Below are 13,640 nucleotides of genomic sequence, written 5' to 3'. Positions count from 1 at the left end.
GGAATTGCATTTTTTTGGTCTGAGATATAATTTTTTTTTAGTTTAATGTGTGCTGATGCTATTGGATTTTTTTTTAATAGAATCCCTACAGATGGAAACAAGCCCTTCGGCTGAACAAACCCATACTGATCTTACTGAAGAGTAAGCCACCAAGACCCATTCCCCTACCCTATTATCCTGTATTTATCCCTGACTAATCTATCTAACCCATACATCCTGAACACTATGGGCAATTTAGCATGGCCAATTCACTTAACCAGAACATCTTTGGATTGTGGGAGGAAACCGATGCGCCTAGAGGAAATCCATGTAGATACGGGGACAACATGCAAACTCCACACAGACAGTTGCCCGAGGTTGGAATCGAACCCAGGTCTCTGGTGCTGTGAGGCAGTAGTGCTAACCACTGAGCCACTGTGCTGCCATTGGTTATTTTTAATTTTAGTACTTGAAGTGGAATATGCGATAGTAATCAAAATGCTAATATTATCCAAATCACAAATCGATGTTAGCAAACTTGAAATATTTTGATTGAAATAACTGCATAGTTGGTTAGGATAAATGGTTAGCTTTAAGGCATGATTTGGAGCATAACATCACAATGGTTATTAGAAAGATACCAGATTACAACAGAAACAGTATGCATTTTCTACACTAAAGGAAGGAATGTACATGAGATTGATTCATTGTAACTTTTACTATAATAATTCGTTCAGTAAAACTTTAAATCGGGATGAAGGACTCCAGCCATTTTGAAAAATTGGGTTTGTTCTGAGGCAGGTATGGATGTGGTAAAAACCTAATAGAGGTGTTCAAATTTACAAGGAATTTTCATGAAGTAAAAAGTGGGAAACTTTCCTCTGATAGATAGGTTAGGACAAGAAGACATGGATTGGAAATGCTTGGAAAAATAATTAGAAGGAAATCAGGAGTTTTTTTTCACAAGAGAGTTTCTCAGATCTGGAATACACCACCTGAAAATATAGGAGAATCAGATTCCACAGAAAATTTTTAAAAATTTGATCTGGGACTAAAAATTGGACAATTCTTTCAAAAGGTCAACACAGGTGGGACAGGCCAAATAACTTCCTTCTGTTCTTTCAGATTCTCTAAAAGTTTGGTAACATTTAATGAAATATTAACCCAATATTTATACAAGCTACAGCAATGTGTTAAATCTTATTGTACATGAGTATTGTAGCTTCACATTTCCAAATTCATCATGTATTATTAGAAATGGGACTCCTCAAAATCTATTATTGATTTGTTAATAGCAATTTATAAACAGGACAGTAACTGAACTGAAATGATGTGCCTGGGGTTTATTGTGCCTAAAATATCACTTCTCATTTTAACTGAAATATGCATGCCAAGCACAACAGAGAAAAAGTTTATTAGGTAGCAACACTAGGACTGAAGAAACCTTGAAACCAAATCAGTATTAAAGGGAGAAACAGACTAATTTACTCCTGTGATCAAATTTGTAGATATGACAGAATAAATACACTGAATTTTGTATGATTGCAGCAACAAAGCAGATTTCGATGTAGCTGCTGCTTGGATGGAAAATCACCTCAGAATACATCCTCTGCAAGACTATTCAAAATAGCATCAGGTTACTGGTTCCGAAAGAAGGGGAAACTTTAAATCATTCACTCTCAAAAGGAAAGGAACAATCTGGGTCGCTGGAACAGTGAACAGAAGAGAGGGATTGTCACCCACATTTCCAATCAAAATACTTTAGAATGCTCTACACCTTTGTTTGAATCATGGTAAGTCACAAATTTGGTCTTGCATGTCCCTGAAGGCAACATCAAGTCAATATATCTAAGTACTATTGAGGCCAAAGAATGTCCTTTTTAACAAGTGGCAGGAATCTAGCAAAGGGGTCAACATCACAACTTCAGGTTAGCTCAGTTCTTGAAGTTGCTGCTCCTGGTCCGCTCATCCCAAGGGCCAGTTAAATCCTAACTTTGTTGCTTGCAGGAATGGTAAAACAGCAGAGAACCTGCCAATAAAAATAGGCCTATCAGATCATTCAGACATAATTTTGCAGCAGGTTTTGTTTTTAGAAACTGTAAACAACATTTTTAGCCAAAAACTACCAAATGCCAACTCACAATCTGCATGCCACTCGTTTAGAGTCATACAGATCTACAGCAGAGAAAGAGGGCCTTAGGCCAATCACATCTGGGTTGGTCTAAAACAAGCACTGAACAATTCTAATGCCATTTTCCAGCACTTGGCCCACTGCCTTATATGTCTTGACTTTGCAAGTGCACATCTAAATATTTCTTAAATATCATGAGGATTTCTGCCTCTACCATCCTAACAGGCAGTGAGGTCTACATTCCCACCACCTTGTCCATGAAAAAGATTTTTCTCACATTTTCTCTAGAACTCCTGCCCTTTACTTTAAATCTATATCCAGGTCATTGATCCCTCCATCAAGAGGAAAAGTTTCTTCCTGTCTACTCTATAGGCGTCCCTCATAATTTTCTATGTATCAATCATGTCTCCTTTCAATCTCCTCTGTCCAATCTCTCTTCACAACTGAAGTTTTCCAGCCCATGCAACATCCTGAAAAATCTCCTCTGCACTTTCCCCAGCGCAATCACACCCCTCCGATAATGTGGGTTTGGAATCTGGGGATTTAGGAACTTAGTAGTAACCCTTAGGGAGGATTAATGGCAGGAAAGGGTTCTGGCTGTAAACCCACTTGCCAGTTTCAAATGTTGCATTATATAAATGGAAATGACACCCATGTTCAGGCTTACCCTGTAAGCAATGTGCCGATGCGATGACAGCAGGAGTTGTAGAGAACTGGGTGACTACTAATAAAAGTTGGTGAAGGGTAACCAATCAGCAATATGGTAGTATCAAGTAAAGTGGTAAGTAAAAGCAAGAAATCTTAGATGTGATTTAATAATAGTTCCCTTGTGTTTTAAAATCATAAGACTTGTGGAACTGAAAAAAACAAAACATTTCAAATACTTGAAGTATCAGTGACCCAATAAATCAGTGAGGTTCAGTTGAGGGATCTTCCTGGGAGCTTTTCAGTAGCAGCATTCCCTAACTTATTCTAACTGATGATTTCAAGATTCCCACCCTTTGCCAAAGTGAACAATAGCAGATCCAGTTTTGACCTAAGAGTAATAAAGTAACATATTCATAATCTTATTAAACGACAGGGCAGGCTCAAGGGGACAAATGGCTTACTCCAGTTATTCATATGTTCATACATTGAAGATATAGATGCATCATATGAGGGTATAATTAAGTTGTTGCCTTGCTAATTCAAAAATGAACTTTGAGAGAATCTCTAGCCAACACCTCTTCTTTAACGTGTTTGTGTACAATACATAATGACAAATTGTATTGTTAATAAAATAAATTATGATTTTGTATTACTTTTGTTGCACAAATATCTTTGAGGCATAGATTCGCAGGGGCATTATCGCCACACCCATTGGCCACTTGCTTTTTGTGAGCTTAATAACAATAATCATGCTTGGAGTCCTATGCATTCCAGAGGTATGTGCTAACATCTCTGAACAGGTTGCTTAGAAAATATGTAGATAACGATTGTCAGTAGACTAAATAACTTTAGGAATGGCAGAACCGAATCAATCCCATCAGCATTCCCATGTTCACTGGTACTTTCCAGCATGAATGGTTGGCTTGCAATCAGGAATGTTAACCTTGCTGGAATAATTGAACGAGGATCGGCAAATTCATCACAAAGCTAATACAAAAGCTGGGTTTCTCATCCATTTTCAAACACAACATGTATCTTTTCCTACTTACCTGAGTGAGAGGCTCAAACTCATAGGCATAAAATGGACGTCCATATGCGAAGACGGGAAGAGTGTAATCCTTTATGGCAATGGAGGCTAATCTGATAGCTTCTTTCAGTCGGTAATGGACAAATTTCAATGCATTTGGGCTTGACTTCAATTCAAGTGGTAGATAGATGGAAGGATAGAGAGCGCCACTTTCTTCCCATAACCAGAGTAACTTGTCATTACGTTTGTACTCAATTGCAGGACACTTCCCAGTATATTTCTTTGGGTCTTTCTTATAGTGATGGTTGTAGCAATCTGGGAAGAGATAGAACCCCCAGAGGCCATGCGGTCTAATCTTCTCTGCTAACCCCAGTGTATTATTCATCAATTTCCACCCAGCATTTTCATATTCTTTCCTGGCTTCTAACTTAATTTTTTTTTCTGGCCAGTTAGGGTGAAGCTTTCTCACAATTTGAATGGATTTTTTCCGATAGATATTTTTATGACCCCAGTTTCGGACCCACAGAGGTCTCCAGTCTTCCCAGTCGATCACCCCAAGACCACTGAAGTCATCAACTGGGATGACTTTCTTAATGTCAGCCCTGGCCTTCTTCAAATGTTCCTTAAGACTGATGTTCTGGGGGATTCCTCCATTTACAGGAACTTTATTTTTGGTGAAGTAAGGATATTTGCCTAGATGATTGTGATAAAATATGGTGATGGTTGACCCACTGAGTGTCTCATTGGAGTTGGAAAATATATCAAAAACACTGAGGTCCAAATCCACCTTATACCTGAGCCTGCACTGTTCTGTTGGGGCATTCCACACAGCAATAAATGGGTTGTGTGGAAGTACTGGAGATTTTGCTTGCTTAAAATACTGGCCACTTGTCGTCTGTAATATGAATACAAACACCAGTTGTTTTGTGACCAGCTTCTTGGGAATCACTGCAACAAGCATTGCTCTCAGCTTCCAATCTCTCCCTGAAACAACAGAATGACATTGACAATTACTGCAGATTGCCAAGCATTGACATATGCATTAATAGTCCATAAATATAGTACTATTTTATCATTAACTTATTGATATAAATGATCTAGCCATATATATATATATATATATGAAAAATCAGAAAATCATCACCTTATGATCTTTCTACAAGCTTCCTAATGAGTTCAAAATCCATCACAGCTTTCACAGATCATAGTTTTAAAAAAGGCTGAACTTGAATTGCTGTCATTTTCAGCTTATATTAATGATTTAACTCCCTGTCTCAAAATTAAGCATAGCATTCATGATGAATTTAAGCAGGAGATTGTTCATGTTAAATAGTCAGTCATTCCAAATTTGCTCACACTTTTAAAACAATGTAACAACTAGGTAATAACTGGTTCATCTATTTCATCATTTAAAGTTTGTGGTCCCAAGGCTGAAAAGGGAGATTAGGTCATGTTAAACATTAATCCATGTTTTAGAGTCATAGAGATGTACAGCACGGAAACAGACCCTTCAGTCCAAACCGTCCATGCCGACTAGATATCCCAACCCAATCAAGTCCAACCTGCCAACACCCTTCCTATTCATCTATTTATCCAAATGCCTCTTAAATGTTGCAATTGTACCAGCCTCCACCACTTCTTCTGGCAGCTCATTCCATACACGTACCACTCTCTGTGTGAAACCGTTGGCGTGTAGGTCTCTTTTATATCTTTTCCCTCTTACCATAAACCTATGCCCTCTAATTCTAGACTCCCCCACTCCAGGGAAAAGACTTTGTCTATTTATCCTATCCCTGCCCCTCATAATTTTGTAAACCTCTATAAGGTCACCTCTCAGCCTCCGACACTCCAGGGAAAACAGCCCCAGCCTGTTCAGCCACTCCCCATAGCTCAAATCCTCCAACCCTGGCAACATCCTTGTAAATTTTTTCTGAACCCTTTCAAGTTTCACAATATCCTTTCGATAGGAAAGAGACCAGAATTGCACGCAAAATTCCAACAGTGGCCTAACTAATGTTCTGTACAGCCACAACATGACCTCCCGACTCCTGTACTCATTACTCTGACCAATAAAAAAAAGCATACCAAATGCCTTCTTCACTATCCTATCTACCTGCAATGCCATTTTCAAGGAGCTATGAACCTGTACTCCAAGGTTGCTTCGTTCAGCAACACTCCCTAGGTCCTTAACATTAAGTTTATAAGTCCTGCTAAGATTTGCTTTCCCAAATTTATCAAAATTAAACTCCATCTGCCACTTCTCTGCCCATTGGCCCATCTGGTCAAGATCCTGTTGTAATCTGTGGTAACCTTCTTCACTGTCCACACCTCCAATTTTGGTGTCATCAGCAAACTTACTAACTGTACATGTTATGCCCCCATCCAAAACATTTATATAAGTGATGAAAAGTAGAGGACCCAGCACCGATCCTGTAGTCACAGGCCTCCAGTCTGAAAAACAACCCTCCACCACCACCCCCTGTCTTCTACCTTTGAGCCAGTTCTGTATCCAAATGGCTAGTTCTCCCTGTATTCCGTGAGATCTAACGTTGCTAATCAGTCTCCCATGGGGAACCTTGTCGAACGCCTTACTGAAGTCCATATAGATCACATCTACCACTCTGCCCTGATCAGTCTTCTTTGTTACTTCTTCAAAAAACTCAATCAAGTTTGTGAGACATGATTTCCCATGCACAAAGCCATGTGACTATCCCTAATCAGTCCTTGCCTTTCCAAATACATGTACATCCTGTCCCTCAGGAATCCCTCCAACAACTTGCTCATCACCAACATCAGGCTCACTGGTCTACAGTTCCCTGGCTTATCCTTACCACCCTTCTTAAACAGTGGCATCACGTTAGCCAACCTCCAGTCTTCCAGCACCTCACCTGTGACTATCGATGATACAAATATCTCAGCAAGAGGCCCAGTAATCACTTCTCTAGCTTCCTACAGAGTTCTAGGGTACTCCTGATCAGGTCCTGGGGTTTTATCCACCTTTATGCATTTAAAACATCCAGCACTTTCTCCTCTGTAATCTGGACATTTTGCAAAGTGTCACCATCTATTTCCCTACAGTCTATGTCTTCCATATCCTTTTCTACTGTAAATACTGATGCAAAATACTCATTTAGTATCTCCCCCATTTTCTGTGGCTCCACACAAAGGCCGTCTTGCTGATCTCTGAGGGGCCCTATTTTCTCTCTAGTTACCCTTTTGTCCTTAATGTATTTGTAATAACCCTTTGGATTCTCCTTAATTCTATTTGCCAAAGCTAACCCATGTCCCCTTTTTGCCCTCCTGATTTCCCTCTTAAGTATACTCCTACTGCCTTTATACTCTAAGGATTCACTCGATCTATCCTGTCCGTACCTTACATTTACTTCCTTCTTTTTCTTAACCAAACCCTCAATTTCTTTAGTCATCCAGCATTCCCTATACCTACCAGCCTTTTCTCTCACCCTAACAGGAATATACTTTCTCTGGATTCTCGTTATTTCATTTCTGAGACTTCCCATTTTCCAACCGTCCCTTTACCTACGAACACTGCCCCCAATCAGTTTCCAGTCTATGTTTGGAAAGGGAAAAATCCCCTATCATAACCACCCTATTATTCTTACAGCTAACTGAAATCTTCTTTCAAATTTGTTTATCAATTTCTCTTTGACTATTAGGGGATCTATAATACAATCCCAACAAGGTGATCATCCCTTTCCTATTTCTTAGTTCCACCCAAATAACTTCCCTGGATGTATTTCCGGGAATATCCTCCCTCAGAACAGCTGTAATATTATTCTTAATCAAAAATGCCACTCCCCCTCCTCTCTTGCCTCCCTTTCAATCCTTCCTGTAGCATTTGTATCCTTGAACATTAAGCGGCCAGTCCTGCCCATCCCTGAGCCATGTTTCTGTAATTGCTATGATATCCCAGTCCCATGTTCCTAACCATGCCCTGAGTTCATCTGCCTTCCCTGTTCAGCCCCTTGCATTGAAATAAATGCAGTTTAATTTATTAGTCCTACCTTGACCCTGCCAGCCCTGACTGTTTGACTCGCTTCTGTTCTCAACTGTAGCAGTGTCAGATTGACCTCTTTCCTCACTATCTCCCTGGGTCCCTCCCCCAAACTTACTAGTTTAAATCCTCCCGAGCAGCTCCAGCAAATTTCCCTGCCAGTATATCAGTCCCCTTCCAATTTAGGTGCACTCCGTCCTTCTTGTACCTGTCACTCCTACCCCAAAAGAGATTCTAGTGATCCAAAAATGTGAATTTTTCTCCCGTACACCAGCTCCTCAGCCACGCATTCATCTGCTCTATTCCTATTCTCTCCTATTCCTACCCTAACTAGCTTCTGAACATACAGTCATATATAAAGAATGGGCAAAAAAATATTAGCAGGGTCATCAAATCCACAACCTGCTCCTGATTGCTGGAGAATGATAACAATTCCAAAATATGCTATTTCATTCCAGCTCACAGTCATTTAACTTTCCCAGGGAGGCAACAAAGAAACCGATAAAATCCCAGAAAAGAAATAAAATTTCTGGGAAATTCCTGTGTAGCCCTCTCAGGCAGTATGAAAATAAATAGGACAAATGAGAACAAGTCAGGATAACTTTAAAATATAGAACACAGAACAGTACAGCACAGGAACAGGACCTTCAGTCCACCATTTCTGCACCAACTGTGATGCCAGTCTAAACGAATGCCATTTGCCTGCAGATGATCTGTATCCCTCTATTCCTGCCTATTCTCTGTCTGTCTAAATCCTTCTGAAACTTGGTTTTGCTTCTACCACTTCCCCTGGCAGCACATTTCAGGCACTTACCGCTCTGTGTAAAATAATATGCCTTGCAAACCTCCTTTAAACTTAACCCCTCTCACCTTAAACCTATGCCCCCAAATATTTGACATTTCCATCCTGGATAAAGACCCCAACTATCCATCCAACTCTCATAATTTTGTACACTTTTATCAGGTCATCCCTCAGCCTAGCAAAAACAATCCAATCGTGTCCAATCTCTACTCATATCTAATACACTCCAGTCCAGATAATGTGCTGGTAAACCTCTTTTGCAGCAAAGCTCCAAAGTGCTGATTTAGAGACACTTTCTCCAAGCAAATTAGTAGGAATATTATAAATACAACTTAGAAGCTGATAAAACTGCGAGAGAACAATAGAAATATTATTAGCTCAATGCTTTGGGGATGGCAAGCAGCTCAATTCCAATATACCTTTTCTCTGAGTAATCAGTTGTAATGCTGTTAGGGACAGAGTTCCATTGATAGAGCAGCAATAATGATAAAGTTCCAAGTCAGAATTGTGTGCGATTTGAAATGTAGGTAGTGGTGTTACCATACAGTTGCTGTTTTTGTTCTCTTTGGTGGTAAAGGTTGCAGGTTTTGAAGAGTCTGTTAAAGAAGCCTTGGCAATGTTGTATGGGCATGCTCACTCATTCTGCTGCATGTGCTTCTGTCATCATCCTTGTAGGTTGAGAGAGATTTATAGCACATGAGACCATTCAGCCCTCAGGTCCAAACCAGTCAACAATTATCTGACTACAGTACTCCCATTTTCCAGATTTTGGCCTACAGCCTTGGAGGCTATTGCATTGCAAGGGAATATCTATATACTTCTTAAATGATGTGAGAGTTTCTGATTCAGCCAACATTCAGGCAATGAATTCCAGTCACTTGCCACTTCTGGATGAAACATTTCTCCTCAATTCTCCTCTTAACCTTTTACTTCATACCTTAAATATATGCTCCCAGGTTGTTGGACCCTCTATGAATGGAATATCCTCCAATCTATGCCCCTCATAATCAAAGGTCCGCTCCAAGGAAAACAACTCCAATGTGTGCCACAACTGCTTCCCACTTCCTGCCAGCCCAAATGCAAATGTTGTCCCAGTCTTGCTACAAAGGAACACAAACTGCTTCACTCCAACTGAGGATAAGAGAAAGACCATTGGTCCATCAAATATGTCCCATTTTGTCATGTTGGATTAAATAAAACCCAGCAAAGGTAGTGCCATTGCAACAGCCTTAAATTTTATACCTTGCCTGTCTGCTAATCTGCTCCTTGGGTGGCGAGTGCTGTTGTGAAATTCTGGTTAATTTCTTTGTCTTCAAAATAGCTAATTGGAGGAAATTCCTGCACAAACAGTCTGTCAATTAAATAAACAGCAAACAGGGTATTTGTCACACAAAGCCCTTAGGGAGGGAATTCCAGGATTTTGACCCAATGACAGTGAAGGAATGGCGATATATTTCTAAGTCAGGATGGTGACAACATTCCAGCAATAGTACTGAAGACCTGTGCTCCAGAATTTGCTGTTCCCCTAGCCAAGCTCTTCCAGTACAGTTACAACACTGTATAGCATAGACACACAATGTGGAAAATTGCCCAGCTATGGTCTACACATGTAAAACAGGACAAATCCAACCCAACCAATTACTGGCTCATCAATTCACTATCAGTCAACAGTAAAGCCATGGAAGATGTCATCAACAGGACTATCAAGCATCACCTGCTCAGCAATAACCTGCTCAGTGACACGCAGTTGCGGTTCCACTCAGCTCCTGACCTCATTATGGCCTAGGTTCAGGCTTGGAGAAAAGAGCTGAATTCTAGACATGAGGTGAGACTGACAGCATTTGACATCAAGGCCGCATTTGACTGAGTCTGCCATCAGGGAGCCCTGAATAGCCTCTAAGTTTTATTTCACACTATTATCCACCTACACAACACTAGATTTATCTTCCAAAAGGAAATAAAGTGAATGATAGTTTTCAAACAGTGGAACAAGAGAAATCATTTAAAAACATCCAGATGCTTTTTCTTGGTACAGAGTTACAACGTCGAACAGTAGTCCAGAAAAACTCTCTCACTTGATCTGTAATTAACATTAATATTTAATAATTAACGCTTAAGTGCTAAAGTGAAAGAGAACTTGAAAATTAAATACTTCTGGCACTTTGTGCTATCTGTCACCTCTGCCTGTATGTAGTTCCAATGTGGCTCAACACTTTAACTCCCCCTCCCACTCCACCGAGGACATGCAGGTCCTTGGACTCTTCCACCGGCAGAACACAACTACACGACGGCTGGAGGAGGAGCACCTCATCTTCCGCCTGGGAACCCTCCAACCACAAGGTATGAATTCAGATTTCTCCAGTTTCCTCATTTCCCCTCCCCCCACCTTGTCTCAGTCGGTTCCCTCAACTCAGCACCGCCCTCCTAACCCTCTTCCTGACCTCTCCGCCCCCACCCCACTCCGGCCTATCACCCTCACCTTGACCTCCTTCCACCTATCCCACCTCCATCGCCCCTCCCCCTAGTCCCTCCTCCCTACCTTTTATCTCAGCCGGCTTGGCTCTCTCTCTCTTATTCCTGATGAAGGGCTTATGCTCGAAACGTCGAATTCTCTATTCCTGAGATGCTGCCTAACCTGCTGTGCTTTGACCAGCAACACATTTGCAGTAGGTCACTGCTGTCAGTCAACCTTTGTTGAAACTTCATCTGGGACCTGTTTAATGATCAGTGGTAAAAGATATGCCACCACTGAGTCCTTCCAGAAGGGCCAGTGCTCTTCTTTAACAATTTATTTATTGCATGATTAAAAATAACTACTGCTATATTACAAATGAGACAGATTTACAGCTGTACAGAGTATCTATTCCTTCCCAAGGTTAGTGCAGACTGTGTGTGACATCAACACAATGGGTGCAGCAGCTCAATGTAACAACATTAGCTCCTTCAGAACAATTTCTTCAGTAACCTACACAACAGATATTTCCGTATGTTAACCAACACTTTACAAAAATCAAAGGTGCACAATGTATTATTGTGGCAAAGATGATAAAGTTCTTGTGGCTTCCTCCATTCTAATACATAAAGCTTTATCAAACATTCTTTGCTCTTGAAGAAGTGCTTCTGTAAGACCTTTTTTAAACCCAAGCACGCTCACAACAGCTGCAAGCAGCTAAATTGATTTTGTTATTGATTGCCACGCGTGGTAATTCAGAACTGGGGAGATAATTATCGGGTCATGTTTTGCACCATTTGTCACAGATTAGATGCTTGATAATATATCATTTGAAGCAAATTCATTTCAGCTGCTGCTGAAAATTTTAGATTGATGGAACTGGCACAGATTTTACTGGCGGCATGTTTCTCACCTGAAAAATAGGAAGTTGGCTGTTTGCAATTTGCAGTAGTACAGAACCTCATTTGGTCCATTCATGTCCAAGGCTGGCTAATTCAATTTTCAGTTAAACTTGCCTATTCCAAGTGTAAGGTTGCCTAATTTTGTGAATCACTGTTCTATGCTGATTGCAAATTTCACATGAAATGTGCATGATGCACATTTCATCTGTTTCCACTAGATGTCGAGTGGCAATAATTGGATGATAGATTAGTGGCTCTCTGGAAACCACATGCAAAAGATTATCAACGAAACCTTTCATTTTATCTTTGTGACATCAGGAGGAGCATGACTGCTCTTCATGGGCATGTAGGTAAACTTGGATCTCCTGTGCGAGACCCTGACTGGGATCATCTCCCCGGTTAGTACAACCTGCTGCTGCTTCCTACAATCTATAAATGTTATTTCTTGATTTTATGATGATATTTCCAAGTTTTGTGCATCTTGATGCGGTTCTGGGCAGACAGATGGAAATTAAGAAATATCAGACAATAAGAATGAAGAATTGATGAGTTTAAAACAATTAAATTGTGGGAAAAGTACTGAAAATTACAAGAAGCATTCAATATACAAGCCCACCCTTCCGTAAGTTAGAATCTTAACACAAACTTACAAAGATCACACCAGAGTTCATAACTCTGCAGAAAATATAAATTTTTATTTGTTTAGCCTGTTTCCCAGAAATATAATTCTCTCTGCTGGCACTGTGTAACAATATGCATTCCTCTGTACTGTTGAAGATCAACCATTCCCATAATAAATACATGGGTAAAGTACCTTTGGGAAATATGATGATGATTAAGTGATTTACCAGGCAACCTGAACTATTTTCCTGGAGCCTTACATTTTTTTACTCTGTTAAAGGAAAGTCTATCCATCAAAAGAAAAATCAATCAAAAGCAATAGTAGAGTGTAACAGCCTTGAAACCACTGTCTGATACCTTTGCACATAATTCTTGGCTCGATCTGACCACCCTTGTATAATGCTATCCAAACATCCACAGTTTTGTCTGTAATGTTTGTTACATATCCTAGCAACAAAATATTAACTGACTGAACCTGAAGTTAAAGATTTTTTTAAAATTAAATAAAATGTATTTCTTGCTCAACACCTGAATATGTGGCCTGAATATTCCTAGCTGATTACTCAGATATTTTAGTAACCTTTAAAATGTCCTGTTTAGTCACTCAAATAAATTAACTTCTCATTTTCATTTCAATCTCTGATTTAGCTTCTTTAAATTAGCCCTTTCTCATTCTTCCCATCTTGATTGATTCTACTAATACATAGCTATACCAAATTATCTTATTATTTTGTTCTGTACCCATTGAACTTAAACGTTAAATTTGTTTCTCTCTCCACAGGAACAGCCTGATCTGCTAACTATTTAGTACTGAAATTGCTCCTTTCGTTTATCCATCCATCAAGTGAGTCTTCAATAACTTATAAATTTGATTTTAAATAGTTCAAGAAATTCCATTTTAATTGAAAATGAAACTAGACTAAATATCTGCTGGCATTAATCCAAATAGTGAAAGGAAAATAAATAATAAAACAGTAACTGTTTCAATGAGAAAGAGTCAAAGACAATTAAGTGGACTTTAACTTAATTGAACAAACTGATCCACAACATAAACAAAACATGAGTG

The 13,640-nt window shown here is 39.7% G+C and overlaps 1 protein-coding gene across 2 annotated transcripts in view; it reads right to left on the bottom strand.

Moving 5' to 3' along the window:
- LOC132824765 (hyaluronidase-4-like) overlaps positions 1-13,640 on the bottom strand; it is a 33,094-nt gene that overhangs the window by 5,535 nt on the left and 13,919 nt on the right. For both annotated transcript variants that reach the window (XM_060839479.1, XM_060839480.1), the window contains one exon: positions 3,808-4,769. In XM_060839479.1, the coding sequence (XP_060695462.1) occupies positions 3,808-4,746 (939 nt within the window). In that variant the 5' untranslated portion in view covers positions 4,747-4,769. The remainder of the gene's footprint in view (positions 1-3,807; positions 4,770-13,640) is intronic.

Source organism: Hemiscyllium ocellatum, chromosome 19, assembly GCF_020745735.1.
Source record: "Hemiscyllium ocellatum isolate sHemOce1 chromosome 19, sHemOce1.pat.X.cur, whole genome shotgun sequence".
Lineage (NCBI taxonomy): Eukaryota > Metazoa > Chordata > Chondrichthyes > Orectolobiformes > Hemiscylliidae > Hemiscyllium > Hemiscyllium ocellatum.
The sequence above is the reverse complement of the archived record's forward strand: the minus strand, read 5'-3'. Positions and strand labels throughout refer to the sequence as shown.